The sequence below is a fragment of the Colossoma macropomum genome, unplaced genomic scaffold (assembly GCF_904425465.1).
Source record: "Colossoma macropomum unplaced genomic scaffold, Colossoma_macropomum, whole genome shotgun sequence".
NCBI classification, from domain to species: Eukaryota; Metazoa; Chordata; class Actinopteri; order Characiformes; family Serrasalmidae; genus Colossoma; species Colossoma macropomum.
Window position 1 is genome coordinate 48,364,983 of NW_023494787.1, and position 16,644 is coordinate 48,381,626.

General features: G+C 40.7%; 1 protein-coding gene across 1 annotated transcript in view; it reads left to right on the forward strand.

Moving 5' to 3' along the window:
- The window catches only part of LOC118806208 (ubiquitin-conjugating enzyme E2 E2-like), a 101,121-nt gene that overhangs the window by 22,897 nt on the left and 61,580 nt on the right, over positions 1-16,644 (forward strand). The window contains exon 3 of the mRNA XM_036567663.1: positions 1,174-1,224. Within this exon, the coding sequence (XP_036423556.1) occupies positions 1,174-1,224 (51 nt within the window). The remainder of the gene's footprint in view (positions 1-1,173; positions 1,225-16,644) is intronic.

Below are 16,644 nucleotides of genomic sequence, written 5' to 3' on the forward strand. Positions count from 1 at the left end.
TTTTTGTTTTGTTTTGTTTTTGTTTTTGGGACGGTGATATGTTGTTTATCGTTGTTGTCGGAACAAAACCTCGTATCTCCAAAATGATAACTTTAAAGGGGAGAGGAAAAACATACTTTACTTTTAATGTAAGTCAATGGAACCAGACATTTTTTAAGTAATTTTGGGTTGTTTCTTTTGGTCCATTCATCATGAAATTTACACACAACGCAAAGGGCATCAGGCAGTTTCAAATCATGTTAAAACCTGAAAAACTACAAAAATGGAGATAAAAGGTTTTGTTCTGACAGCAGCGATATGCTCTTTTGCAGAGGCGTTAAAGTCTTAATGCATGTTTATATATAATTTGATACTGGGATGCCATGATAAAACCTTATATTTCCAAAATGCAGTTTTCCAAAGTACGTCTGACGATTTAATGCCTCTAAAAGCTCCCACTCAGAACATTATTACATGAAATGGTTATGAATACGCTGCCTGATTTCTCAGACATGGTTTATGGTTGTTTTTATCATAGTTTTACGAAAAGCTTTTGGTCTAAAATGTATTCACTGCAGAGGTGTACGTACAGGGTGCAGGGTGTTACCATCAACATTCCAAATAAAAACTCGTGTGGGTTCACTGGTGGTTCTGGATAGTAAATAAAAGGTCTATATTTGTGTTGTAGTCATGGCGACCCCTGGTTCCTATCACCACCACTGTAAGGAATCTGAACCATTTCACACCAAACCACTCTGAATCACTGTGTTTACATCTCAATCACTAATTTATGGAAATATTTTTAAAGATCGTTGTAATTCCCCCTCAAATACAACACACAAGGTGATATTATTTTCAATAAAAAAATTATTTTCAATATTTCCTGATGGTTCCCCTCTGGTATTGCGTGATGTTTTGTTTGTACTTATCGTCATTCACCATGAAATCAGCAAACAAAAAACAAAAACATGCTTAGAAAATGCCTCTTTGGGAAGTGCAGTCATGCCATGTTAGCTTAACCTTCCCTACTTCTGTATTCAGCTGAAGAGCTTTCGAGCTCAATTGGAAATCAATGAGGTGTTTGCCGAGCGAAGGCCACCGAAAGCACTGATGGCTTTTTGCTCAGTTTGGAATAGAAGATACAAAGTGGCTGAATATGATGAATGTCTAAAACTTTCTCCTCTCGCTCCGCAGGATTCAGAAGGAGCTGGCGGAGATAACCCTCGACCCGCCTCCAAACTGCAGGTAGGACCGTGTGTTCGCTGTGCTGTAATGTGTTTAAACGCTGCTGGTTTTACATGGTACGCACTGTTGCCGGAGCGAGGCTTCAGATGGGGGCTGAGTTCTCTTTAGTAGACTATTTAATGCACATATCTGGCATGTGCTGCTCTGTGTTGTTTATAGCGTATCATATGAGTGGTGAGTTTAAGAGCCAGATCTTGGTTTTAGTCCAGACGCTATTAACCTTGATGGTAATCTTAGCTGGGTGACTCTGCAAAGACGTGTGTTTGCCAAGAACAAGTCAGCATGTTTGGTCTGATTCCCTTGACGGGCATGAACCCTGTACAGCTCACAGCCTGCCAGTTTGTTTTTTTTAGAAGGCTCTCAGAATGGAGCCAGGCGGGGCAACAGGTTTGGTTTGTGACGTTGCTAACAGCGTCCTTGAGCTTTCTTCATCTCTGACCTGTCGTTTAGGACCATTATTTTTTTTATTATTTCTGTGGATTTTATTGAAGAAGATTGTTTCAGGCACCAGAAACCTAAACTGAATTCAATTAAAGGCCCATATCATGCAAAATTCACTTTAAGCTCTTCAACTTCTTGAGACCACCGGTGGTTCCAAAACGCACTTCGTCATATTCTTCATAACTTTCATATTTCATAAGCTACATTCTAAAGGTGGGGGTCGTGTGAGAGCTGTAACTGTCTTCTTTCCAGTCAAATAGATGGGTGATGTAATTTTAAACCCTTATAATAAAAGAAGCTGAACTCAGTGATCTGCTCTGAACTCTGAATATTTTTATAAAGTAATACAAAGAGCGTCTAAGATTTTTGGCTTTCAGCAGTAAATTGTAAGCATATAGCAATATGTGTGATCATAAAACACAAGTCCTGTTAACTTTTACAAAAAATAAATAAATAAATAAATAAAATAAAAATTTGCATTTATTTCATGCAGTTACTGAATAATTTGCCTTATGATTTGGTCATGTAAATTCAGATGGACAAACCAAAATATACCTTGGTCAATAAGAGGTTAAAAAAAAAAGAGTGGGGCTGAAAGATGAATCGTTTTTATATTGAAGTCGCAATTTGAAAGAGTGCAATTTTCAAATCGCAAGAGCTGCAACTTAAATTATGGTCTACATTATGAACAAGTTTTAAGTGGGGAGGTTGAACTTCATAACACAGGGCTTGTGAACTGCTGGTAGATGAGTTAGACCAATCAGGAGCAACCAAATGCCCATGTGCTGTGACATCACAACCACAACAAGCCAACAAAAGTGGACATGTTGGTGGTCTTGGTGAATTAAAAAAAAAAAAAGCATGGACATCAAAAATATTGCAAGTGTAATCGCAGTTGCAATACCAGCCATGTTTACATGCAGCCTAATAATCCGTTAATAATCCAACTAATACCTCAATCGGAATAGTCTAGTCCAATTGAGGCCACTCAGAATACAATTCCTATCTGACTGATCGAGGTGGGTAATCCTGTAAATAATGTGTTAAATAGAAGAATAATATCCGTGTAAACGCCTGTATCTGATTACATTCCCTATCGGAAAGTTTAAGTACGTTCTGATCATGTTCGTCGCGTCATAGTGAAAGTTTACAACGTTCAACATGGCGGAGCAGAAACTGGTCTGCAGAGGAGACGAAGTTTATGCTCTGATCTTTAAAAGACGGCGGTGGGACGGACGTCCAGCTTATGTGTCTCAGAACACGACGTCTTCCTCTCGGCCTTCTTTAATAAGGACATGTGAAGGACGTTTTCCTGAGTCTGACATCATTTTAAAGCAATTAAAAACACAAGCACTGCTCACTGCTGCTCATCTCACTCCGACTGGACTCACGTGATGCTCGTTGTCATGGTAACGTCCACACTAAGTGGTTCTCTACGCATGCGTGTAATTTTGGATCGGATTACTTGTAGTGAGCATGTAAACAGAGATTTTCCATCAGATTGTTGAGTAGAGTGAGAATAAACACCTCAGTCTGAATCTGTAATCGGAATGTATTCAATCAGATTGACAAAAATCTTTGCATGTAAACACAGACAGTGTCAGTCAGATCGTTCAGCCCTAAAAAAGAGTTTGTTGGACGTAAACACTGTTAATGTTTGAAACAGCATTCATGCCCCAGTTCATACAGTCCATAACAAAACATGCAAGAACAACCTGTTTTGAATTGCCATTTTTGTGATGTCATGCAAACTATCTGCCTGCCTGAAGCGGATTAGCCCCGCCCATTCACAGACAACTTCCTAAATAAAAAAAAAAAAGCCTGTAAGGAATAAAAAAGTTGGAAAAATGGCCATGTAAAATGAATTATGACTGGTTTTGGTACCTAAAACCACACAAACTATGTAAATAGAGCTTAATTAAAACAAGACTAATGCAGGTCGTGGGCCCTTTAAGCCAGTCATGCGGCAGATTGTGTTGAAACCCACAAAGGAAAAATCTGTATGAATTACATTTCAGATGTGTTTTATTTAATTCCAAAAGGCATTAAATATGCTAAAAAGTGCCCATTTTTGTGGAGGGCGCAACTCCTTTATTTCTAACAGTGTATCAGGTTTATACAAGCACAAAGAGAGATTGCTGGTGTGCAGTAAACTGTCTCTGTAGCCCTCCTGCAGTAATTTGTGGTGTGATTTTATGTGAATCTGTCTGCTGTTAAGGTGTTTGAGATTCAGAGGGACTGAGGCGCTGCTGGAGAACCCATCATCCCTCCGACGGCTCTCTGTGTTTGAGATCGTTCACACGAGTGTCAGTATGCGGTCGGCGCGGCCTCTCTCTCCTGAGCTGTGTGTGTAATCTTTGTGACGCTTGCCTTTTTATATTCATGTCCAACTGCCCGCGCTCCGGCGAGGAGAACGAGATTTCACGCCGACACATTTGCAATGCGAGATGACACCAGAGGACCAGCTTGAAAGATCCTGGCTGAAAGTCTGTCAGTTTCATAACAAATGGATTTACCTGAACAGTGAAAAGTGGTTCTAGATGCCCTTTTATGAAAAACCTATTTATAAAGGGACTCAAATCGTAGCTGTGCTGCTGTTCCTTGGCAAGACGCACAGCCACATGATTGTAGAATAGGTTTATAAGGATATAGACCTGGGGCCGTATTACAGAAACTTCAAGCCTGAAATCTTATCTGCTTAGTCACCATGACAACTTCAGTTAGGACTGAATTTGGGACAGAAGCTGTTACAGAACAACAGTTCTTAAGTTCATAATCTCATCATTAACTCCAGATAAGAAAACAGTATTACAGAAACATCCTAACTAGACTAAACCTCCTAAATACTGTCCTAACTTTAAGATAAACCCCAGAGGGTCTTAACTTCTGTTTAACCGTCTGTTTCTATTGTTTTATGCACTGATAGGCAGCTCAGTTCACTATAACCAGCATAATCATGTCACATTTATCCACACTGAAAACGCTGCTTTGAGTTATGAGGTTTTTAAAAGCTCAGACGCTGCAGACTCGATCTCCACCGTCCCTCTTATTACCTTTGTGTGTTGATGTTGATAAAATCTCGTCAGATAAAATATTAACGTAAGAGTGCAGTATTCCGTACAGTACTTCGGCACTTTTCGTGTTTCAGTAGGTATTACGAAATACCTGAATTCATATAGGATGCAGTGATTGGTTGGACGCTGCCTAGCAACCAAAATGCATTTTGATTGGTTATATTGGGCCGATAATTTTAAAGAAATAAAGAAAAAGTAATGTGTGATCAGTTTGCGCCGTCAGTGCTCTGCACACCATCTTCCACAGACACGGCAGTGTTTTCCTGCATTATATTTGAAGTTTGAGATGTAATTGCATAAAAATGGCCCTTAACTGATTATATGTTTTTAAAAAATGAAGTAACGTACACCGATCAGGCATGACATTATGACCACCTCCTTGTTTCTACGCTCATTGTCCATTTTATCAGCTCCACTTACTATATAGGTGCACTTTGTAGTTCTACAGTTACAGACTGTAGTCCATCTGTTTCTCTGCATACTTTGTTAGCCCCCTTTTACCCTGTTCTTCAGTGGTCAGGACCCCCATGGACCCTCACAGAGCAGGTACTATTTGGGTGGTGGATCATTCTCAGCACTGCAGTAACACTGACATGGTGGTGGTGTGTTAGTGTGTGTTGTGCTGGTCTGAGTGGATCAGACACAGCAGTGCTGCTGGAGTTGTTAAACACTGTGTCCACTCACTGTCCACTCTATTAGACACTCCTACCTTGTCAGTCCACCTTGTAGATGTAAAGTCAGAGACGATAGCTCATCTGCTGCTGCACAGTTTGTGTTGGAAATAACTTCCCTCTGACTCACTTTCTTCTCCGACTGCTGTTTCTCGCCTCGTGTGCTCATTGTAATGCACAGATCTGATTGGATAAGTAGCGTCACGTGATATTTACAATGGATGTGATTGGTCTGTGAGTCTCCCAGCCGCTAAAGCTACCGCAAAGGCTAGAAAAGTTACGCTGATTAAAAAGGACCACCCCATCAAAATTAAATAATTCTCCATAGTTTATCGGTTACAGGTCCAGGTCCGCATAGGACAGCGTCTGGGTCCGGACTCGGACCGTGGTCCGCCTATTAGTGACCTCTGATCCAGAGGAAAAACATTCACGATACAGAATTATGAAAGCTCAGGCTGGTGAGTAAATCACCATAGATCTGTAGTCAACTGTTAAAAACAGTGTGTTGTCTGCTTTTCAGTGAGCTCAGTTTTGTTTTAGCAAAATAAAGACCATCTGAAAGGATGAGCTGCCTTTTTTGTGTGAGCTGTGCGGCTGAACTATATTTACTCCTGCTGTGCTGATGCACACAGACCTGCTTGTCCTCATAGATTTCTTTAAAAACGTTATTTTTATCTGCGTTTTGGCCTTCAGCCCGCATGAACACGGTGTTTTAGATCACTGAAAACAGAGCTCTTTAAAAGCGCTCTCCAGGGTGGGGGTGTTCATGTGGACTGATGCTCTGACATCACACGCAGGTTTGTTGCTGTTTCAGGAGTGGTGACATGGCTGATGACCAGGCTGTTTCTATGTGCTCAGTAATATCAGCTTTGATAACATGACGTTACTGACCACCAAACTATCTTTGCTTTATTATCAGAAGAGAAATAATTTGATTGGCAGTGCATGGTTCTTGTAGTATTATCAATTTTTAATCTGCTGATCTTGATGAGTCAAATGCAAAATATGATTTAGAAGACAAATGTAAGTTTATGTTTCAGACAGCATTGTCACAAAAAACAACTTTCATTAAGGACACTGGAGTTTCTTCACTCATTGTCCATTTTATTAGCTCCACTGTCCATATAGGGTCACTTTGTAGTTCTACAGTTACAGACTGTAGTCCATCTGTTTCTCTGCATACTTTGTTGCCCTGTTCTTCAGTATTCAGGACCCCCACAGGACCTCTGTAGAGCAGGTACTATTTGGGTGGTGGATCATTCTCAGCACTGCAGTAACACTGATGTGGTGGTGGTGTGTTTGTGTGTGTTGAGCTGGTCTGAGTGGATCAGACACAGCAGTGCTGCTGATGTTGTTAAACACTGTGTCCACTCACTGTCCACTCTATTAGACACTCCTACCCTCGCTGTGGGCTGGATGTTTTTTGTTGGTGGACTGTTCTCAGTCCAGCAGTGACACTGAGGTGTTTAAAAACTCTGACCCAGCGAGCAACAGGGGAGTGAGGGGGAGAAAGGGGTGGGGTGGAAGAGAAGAGGGCTGTGAGAAACAGAGAGAGGAAGAGATGAATAGATAGAAAGAAGCAGGAGATAGGATGTGTATGTGTGTGTATATATATATATATATATATATATATATATATATATATATATATATATATATATATATATATATATATATATATATATATATATATATATATATATGAGAGAGAGAGAGAGCATCCCACTTCCTTACAGACAGTTGAGGAATTCTTATCACTCCTCTGGTGGAGCTGCTGTGAAGGACGCTGTGATTAAAAGGAGAGAAAGTGCAGCCACGCCGGGCAGAAGAGCAGCATAATGTCTCTGTTTCACGGTTATTTACACAGCCTTCCAGCACGGCTGTCGCATTCGATTCATTACCCTCCGTCAGGGTGACAAAAGTGATTAAAACAAGAGGAAATATCTCAGTGCGCGGCCCAAAATGTCAACAACGCCCCTCCGTCCTTTCAGCCGCCGCCAGATTATTGCTCAAATGAGACACGTTCCTTATTAAAAGCTCAAAGCCCAGCTTTCCCAGCGGGCTTCAGACATGCTTGGGGAGCGGGGGTAAACCACGCCCGCTCCTAAAACACACTACGATAATCATGAGAGTGTCTGTCTCTCTCTCTCTCTCTCTGTCTCTGTCTCTGTCTCTCTCTCTCTCTCTTTCTCTCTCTCTCTCACTCTGTCTCTCTCTCTCACTCTCTCTCTCTCTCTCTCTCTCTCTCTCTCTCTCTCTCTCTCTCTCTCTTCGGGACGAGTCTGGTGGATGAGACTCAAGTGCTCACCACTTCTAATGCTTCAGCTCCGTCTCACAGGCCTCACGGGCGAAGAGATCAGTGCGTCTGGGTGGCAGTCAGAGTGGCCGCCGCCCTCCAATACAAAAGCATGTTTAAACTCGGTTCCTCTGTTCCGTCCCTCCTCAGTGAGGAACCCGACTGAAATGCTGAGGAAGTAAACACAGGCTCTTCTCATCCTTAGACAAGCTCTGCAGGTTCCATCAAAACCTGGATCTGTCTTAGTAACACTCTTAAAAAGAGGGGTTCTTTAGTAAAGACAGTGGCTCTGTGTAGATCAGTGCACACTCAGAGCACCCTTTCCAGGCTTAAATGGTTGTTCAGGTTGACGGAGAATGTATTGGATATGGTTCTGTGTAGCGTGAAAAAAGCGTTCATCTATAGATGCAAGCTTGACATCGCAACAATAGCAGAACCATTTTTGGTGCTATACAGAACCATTTTCAGAAAGGTTCTATATAGTCTGCATACGTCAATTCATTTTCTACATAACCATTTTCCAGCCTCTCTTTTTCTCTTAGAATCAATCAGTCTGTTTTTCTGACTGTGCCTTTAAGATTGAGATGCGTTCTGATTGGCTGCTACATTCATAAAGCAGGCCTGAAACGCGCCTTATAAGTTCAGCATCAGTGGGCGGGGCCAACAAAACTCTGTCATGAACATTCCTTATAAAGCTCAGAAGACACGTGTAGGTTCAGTGGTGGCTGTAGTTATGGTGTCTCTCTCTCTCTCTCTCTCTCTCTCTCAACAACAAAGTAGAATTCTTTATCATTCAATTTATACATACATACATCATCTAAACCGCTTATCCTTCTGGGTCGCGGTGGGGTGCTGGAGCCTATCCCAGCTGTCATTGGGCGGAAGGCAGGATACACCCTGGATAGGTCGCCAGTCCATCGCAGGGCAGACAGACAGACATATACATTCACACCTAGGGGCAATTTTAGCATGTCCAATCAGCCTGACTGCATGTTTTTGGACTGTGGGAGGAAACCCATGCAGACACGGGGAGAACATGCAAACTCCACACAGAAATGACCCTGGTCACCCGGCCAGGAATCGAACCCAGGCCCTTCTTGCTGTGAGGCGACAGCGCTGCCCACTGTGCCACCGTGCCGCCCTCATTCAATTTATATTATTCTCATTTACAACCAAACTAATTCAGCTGGGTTAATAAAGCAAACAAAGTCCAGTTTGCTCATACAGGTGTCTGCACTTGCTATGTACCCCAACTGGTCACTTCATTAGGTCCACCGTCTTGGTTCTACACTCGTTGTCCATTTTATCAGCTCCACTTACTATATAGGTGCACTTTGTAGTTCCACAGTTACAGACTGTAGTCCATCTGTTTCTTTACATACTTTGTTACCCTGTTCTTCAATGATCAGGACCCCCACCGGACCCTGAGAGAAGGTATTATTTTATACAGACTCTCTCTCTCTGATATCCACTCCGCAGGTAGCTCAGCTCAGAGAGGTTGGTGTAGTTGTAACTCAGCCTCTCCACACAAGGTGAACCCACACAGTAATGTAATGTAAATCTGAGAGAAAAACTCCGCCCTGTGTTTACAGTCGGATCTCTGATAAGCAGTGATGACTTTATTGTCTCTCGTTTCACCCTGAGAAAACAATAACATCGATTAATCATCCTCCGCTGCTGCATGCGCTCTGATTTGTGGAGTCGTCCAGTTTTCTTGTTGTCACACCGAGAACCTTCAGAGAACCAGAACGAGTTACGCTGCTTCACCCTGAGAGCAGAAAAAATAGCTAGTGTTTCTGTTTATTATTTTTGATAGGATGCATGGCTTTATTATGGTACTTCTTCTTAGTTTTCTTCTTCTTCTTCTTCTTCTTCTTCTTATTATTATTATTATTATTATTAATATTATTATTATTATTATTATTATTATTATTATTATTATTAATGTAGTATTATATTTTTTAAGATTTTATTTTCAGTCATGGCATAGATGCAAATGTAGGAGAGCAGCATTTTTTTTATTTTTACTGCGTTTTTTTTTTAAGTAATAGTTTTTATTTAGCTTAGTTTTAGGTTTAGTATTATGATATGCTGTGATAGTAGGTGTTTGAAAATGAACATAGTAGACTGAGCTCAGTTCAGCTCCAGCTTTCCTTAACCCTTGTGTGGTGTTGATGTGTTTGTGACTCAGTGGTCGGGTGGACCCACCACATTATAGGCTTTTAAATCAATACAATCATAATAATTTATTTAAAAATAACAGATGTTCACAAGTGTCCAGCGTAGGGTTCTCCTTTAGCAGCTGTAGCCAGTCAGCAGCCTGTCCATGTTGTCCACCCTCACGCACACACATATACAAACACACACACACACTAACAGCAGGCTATGTAGGAGGAGAACAGAGTGAAGGACACAGCACCTCCACACTTTTACTCCCCGTGGGTTCAGCCCAACACCACATGTGTAATATAAATGTGTGGGGGGTGAACAGAGTGAAGACACTGAAAATGGGTTATTTTATATGTTCTTCACAGAAAATGAGCAAAGGCCAAGAATCTGAGGTTGAAATAATAATAAATCACGATTTTTTTTTCTTTTGGTGAACATTGAACATGGGTGCCACAGACCTGAACACCACACAAGGGTTAAAGACGGCCAAACACGGAAGAGATCCATATCTAATCTCTCAATCCCATGCTGAAAATAAAACTAAACGTCTTTTTCTCAGTTATTCCGTTTAGTTTAAGTTAGTTTTACAGTGAACGTTATAGTTTTGATAAACTTTTTTATTTCTATTACAGTTAATGAGCACAGTTTTCATTTTAGTTTCATTTGAGTTTTAGTGAACTGTAATAACCCTGACTCACTTTGGTCTTCACACAAGAACGGTGAAGTAGAGCAGTCGACATTTATAAAACTTACTTACCTGCACATTTTAAACAGGTGTTGTTTGTGAAGAGATTCAAAAACATGCTCACAAATTCTGTTATGAAGAGCAATTTACAACGGAGGTGAATGTGTTAAGTCTCTCATTGTGGTCTTGTTGGTACATTGGAGTTATTCTTATTCATAACAGTATCTACTCACTTCCTCTCTCACTTTCCGCAGTGGTGGGTTAACAACCCCCCCCCGACACACACCCACAGAGGCCTGAATGCACAGAGGCTCTCACACACGCTTGCAGAAACCCACACACATGCATTGGACGTGCACTTGTTTGACCGCACATTCGCAGGTGCGTCTGTTTGCTTTTACAAATGCATCAAATCACAGCCCCATATACACGTTCAGCTCGGCGGTGTACAGCCGTCTTCATCAGTGTGATATTCAGTGGACTCTCGTGTGAAAACTAGTCCAATCTTCAGTTAGGGTGGTCACTACTGGTTCTGTAGGTAATCATATGATTTATTTTGACGATTAAGTAAGTATCGTATTGTCACGTATCTCCATTTTTGTTGATTTTTTTATTTTTCTGCATCATTTGAACACGTCAGCTGCCCTTTTCACTGAGTGTGTTTACATGCACTCAATAATCTGAACCTAATTGGATTTCTGCAGTCGTCTGATTATTCAAATGGTCATCACACAACAGTACACTCTGATTTCTTAGATCAGGGTCAGGTCTGGAAATCTGATTAAGGAATCCGATAAAGAGGCTGGATTCTAGCTCAGCAATCAGATTTCTCAGTGCATGTAAACTCTTACTCTGATTTCTTTCGGATTTCTCAGTCTGAGCATGTGTGAAAACAGACGGCGGTACCGGAAATAAGCGAGCAGCGTCGCCGCGAGATGCAGCAAAACACTTTTGGAGCGACGCTGAAACCAAATACATGCTTGACAAAATGAAGGATTTATATATTCTTCATCTTCTAGATGATGCAAGTTCATATTTTCAGGTAATGTAGCTCAATGTTTAAAAAAAAAGCCACAACATGAAGTTTGAGGTTTGCATTATGTTTACGTCACGTCTTCTTCTGTGAGTTTATTGGTTAGTTTTAAAGCAGAAATCTGATTACTGTCTGACTCATGTATACCCAGAGTTTCCCCATTATCTGATTACTTAAGTTCATGGAATCATTGATTGGATTACTGACAAAATCTGATTTTCTGCAGTTATCAGATTAAGTGCATGTAAACGCGGAGTGTTAGTGTCATCATGAATGGACAAACAGAAGTGCTTAAAAATTAACTTGCAACTTATAAACTTATAAAAAGACTGGTTTTACCGCCTTCTGTAAAGACAATTTATAAGATCAAACATTTATTATTCATATACATAATTTGCAACGACAGGATCTTTGAGAGATCCTGCTGGTGTGGGTTTACTCCTTTCCTTGAGTGCCGATAGCTCCCCCTAGTGGAGAAGGTTCAGTCTGCTGAACTCGGCTTGCAGATTCCCTGCTTAGTAATACAATTGTGAAGTAATAACTAAGCTGATTTGTCACAAACGTAAATTTTAATAGATTTTTTATAATTGCATAATCAATTTTATCATTGCAGCCCAACATTGTTGTCAGTTACTGATTTATTAATGGCCCAGATAAACTTCTCCTCTTATATTTTCAATATGACTTGTGGGATTCCGAGACCAAGACGGTGAATCTAGGAAATTAGGAATGTAGCCAGGATTATGTTGGATCTTGCATTTACAGTTGACAGCCATGCTTCATCTCCAAAAAGCAGTCAGGTGTTGCTTTTCACTACAGTTTATCCACAACCACAGCCAGATTTCATTCAGCCAAACAGGCTCTGGATCTCATGCGGGAGATTAAATGATCTCCGCTCCACAATCTCTTGGTTTAGTGGCCAAATTGTGAAACGTTGTGGCCAGGGGAACCAGACAGTAGATAAAGTCAGTCCCTGGTTAGAACCTTGTATGCACACTTACACTGTGTCACCCAGCACTGACACAATAAAGAGATCAGTGGGCCGTCAGCCTGCAGTCAGTCAGTCTATCAACACTGTTAACTCAGGACTTCCCTTCACTTCGCCTCTACAAACCCCCAGCAGCTCAATACTGATATTATTCTCAGGTATGCACAGGGCTGGCATAGCTGACATAGCTCGCCTCTGCTTATCTAACCCGTACACGCTCAGAGCGGATCGCTTCGCCCAGGCAGACAAAGAGGAACTGTGTGCGGTTCTGCAGGCGAGCCGTTTTATCAGCGTGATGGCGGCCCAGATTGGACTCTTTCAGTGATGTAAACAGAAATGACAACAGGAACGGATAAAAATGAACAAGTGACCCATTATGAGGGACTTACCCAGCAATTTATTCATGTGTATTGTGTAAGTGTTTGAAATACACACCCTAGGGACGCACCAATCGTGCATTTTTATGGCCGATGCCAAATTCTTTACAGCCAAATTGCTGATTTTGTGGACGATTTCTATTACAACTTTTTTAAATCTGAAGCTCACACTGTTCTGAACACATGCACCACACTAGCACATTCCCAGCACTTTCCATGAGACAACATTTTAATATAAATAACATTAATTACTCTTAATGGGCCAAACTGGTATTTTAAATGTTTTGTTTAAATCTGTTTCCTGTTTAAATAACATAACAGATGAAGCGCTGTGTTGGAGGTAAAAGGTGACTGGCAATTAAGCAAAATTAGTCGTTTATAATTATTTGTAGACTTATAGACATGAACGAACAGTTAAACTCAGCGGCTGAACCAATCAAAATGTCTGTTTTAGCCGAAGAGTTGGGACATTTCCCAAACAGCAAAACCTTGATATTTCATGTTCAGTGAGAGGAGCTGTAGCTCAGTATTCCGGTAAATGTTTTACTGCAACGCACAAACTAATGCACTTGGTCACAGATTATTGCTGCTTTCGGGGCGAAACCTTGTATCTTCATTTTTGTTGTTTTTCAGTTTTTGACATAATTTGAAAAATGCCTTTTGCCCTTTACATTGTGTGTAAATCTCATGGTGAATGGACCAAAAGAAACGGCCCAAAATTGCTCTGAAGAAAATCTGGTTCCATTGACTTACATTAAAAGTAAAGTAGTTTTTTCCTTCTCCTGTAAAGTTACCATTTTGGAGATGAGGTTTTCTTCCGACAACAGCGAGATGTTTCACACTTTGTGAAATTTACTAAATGTCAGTTTTAGCTTCATTTATAACTGTGTTACCAACTAGGCAGGGGGCTTTTTTATTGATATGCAGGACTTTCTTTGTAAACAGATGCCATATGGAGTTTTACACACTGTCATTTTTCATCTTTTAAATCACTGAACTGTCTCCTCGTCATTTGAATGTAAGGACTTGTGTGTTTCAGTGAGCCGGCAGATTCAAAACATACACTGTGTTGCATTTACATTAGTTAATATAATATTTAAGCTTTTAGAGCTGCTCATATTTTGGGCAGAATTAAAATACTAAATTGGTTGTTTGATGATCATGTTTGAACAAAAAAATCTATTTTTTCAAAATTTCATGATACATTTTCAGTTTAGGTGTTGAATAAAGAAATACCAACATTTGTTTCACTTCATCTTTTTTGCGTAAACAAGGTGAAGGCATAAAAAAAGTAATTTTCTTAGACAAAATAATTAAAATGTCACATTTAAGTGTAAAAACAAGCAAAGAAATGATGTTGCTTCCATGTGTATTTAGATAGATAGACAGATAGATAGGTAGATAGGTAGTTTGGTAGATAGATAGATTGGTAGATAGATAGATAGATTGGTAGATTGATAGATTGGTAGATTGATATATTGATTAATCCCAGAGAGAAAGTCGCCTATTACAACAACACGAAGTTCAGTAAAGAGCAAAACAGGAGCAAAAGTATTGTCATACGCTATTATACATATGCATAAATAGAAGATGTAAAGATATAAAATATATTAAAATAACCATAAAATATACTGTGCAGTACAAAAAAAAGTAAAATTGCATAAATATTGTACAGGTGACAATGCAGTGGTGCATCACATCCAGTGGATGCAAAGACAGCACCCGCAACAACAGACTGATAGAATCTCTTAATAAAGAAGAAACAAAAATGCTGTGAACTATCACCTTATAACCAAAGATTGAGTAGACTAACTGATGAATGGTGACACTGTTTGAATGATTTGTTGTCTGTCATAGCTGCCTAGCGATAACACTGGCTGTGTTTACATTTTTGCCAATGAGATTGAACACATTCCGATTACAGATTCAGACTGAGGTGTTTATGTTCACTCTACTCAACAATATGATGGAAAACCTTCGTTTTCATGCGCACTACAAGTAATTCGATCCAAAATGATGAGCATGCGTGGAGTAACCACTTAGTGTAGACGTTACCAAGACAGCGAGCATCCCGTGAGTCCAGTCAGAGTGAGATGAGCAGCAGTGAGCAGTGCTTGTGTTTTTAATTGCTTTAAAATGATGTCAGACTCAGGAAAACGTCCTTCACATGTCCTTATTAAAGAAGGCCGAGAGGAAGACGTCGTGTTCTGAGACACATAAGCTGGACGTCCGTCCCACCGCCGTCTTTTAAAGATCAGAGCATAAACTTCGTCTCCTCTGCAGACCAGTTTCTGCTCCGCCATGTTGAACGGTACAAACTTTCACTATGACGCAACGAACATGATCAGAACGGACTTAAACTTTCCGATAGGGAATGTAATCAGATACAGGCATTTACACGGTTATTATTCTTCTATTTAACGGATTATTTACAGGATTACCCACCTCGTTCAATCGGATAGAAACTGTATTCCGAATGGCCCAATCAGACTAATCTATTCTGATTGAGGTGTTTACATGGACGCGTTCTATTCCGATTGAGGTATTAGTTGGATTATTAATGGATTATTAGGCTGCATGTAAACCTGGCTATTGTTTGGATGACTGGTCAGATTACTAACACAAGTACAAAGGTTACTTTGGTCACTCCTGGTTAAATGTGCCTTTACATCTGTGCTCTGATATCTTGCACAGCTTAAAAGTCACTTTCAACTTCTGCCAGAAAATAAAAGCTTACTAAAGTAAACAGTAAAGTCGTGAGCTGCTGGCCAACACCGCTGATGATCACTGTGCAGCCTGAAACGCCCTCACAGTCCTGATCAGACGTTTTAGCTTCTCCATTTAAAATCTTGTTGTTTTTTTCAAATTAGGCTTTGGTTACTGATCGAGTTATAAGTCTTGTGAGCTGCACAGAACATAAAAAGATAATGTTATTAATCAGAAACAGAGACTAGGACTGTTTACTGAGTGGCTATTTGGTTTTTGTGTTTATTCCTTGCAAAAGCATCCTGGTCTCTAACAGAAACAGAGCTGCAGATTTGGTTAAAAATGCTCCGTCCCAAACCGCAGCGAACTCCACCAACAGCTCTATAGCACAGCAGTGCTGGCGCTCCACTGAGATCATACAGCAGCGCTGATTTACATCCAACCATTAGCTTCTCTTAAAACAGCGCTAATACTTGTGCTCATGTCAAAGAGATATAAAGATGGATCGACCGTTAAGGGTCGGAGTTTGAAGGGGAACGGCTCGACGTCGTTCGCACAAAAGGGCACATTAAAAATTCATCAGCCAGCATGAAACGGATCGTGGGGGGGCGGGGAGAGCGCAGAGGAACAGAGGGAGAGAGAGAGAGAGCGCGCAATGGAACAGGGAGACAGAGGGAGAGAAAGAAGAGAGAGAAAAGCAAAACCAGCTGAATGGGGAGACGGGTAAGGACAGAGGGAGAGAATGAAGAAGAAAGAGAAAGAAAAAGAGAGCAGGGGAAAAGGGGAGATGAAAAAAGAGAGAGGGAGATAAAGAAAAGAGAGAAAAAAGAGCAACTGAACGGGGAGGCGGAGGGAGAGAAAGAAAAAGGAAGAGAGTGAGAGAAAGGATAGAGCAACGGAACGGGGAGACAGGAAGCGGGAGGGAGAGAAAGAGAGAGAGAGAGAGAAGAGCAACTGAGTGGAGAGACAGAAAGAGAGAG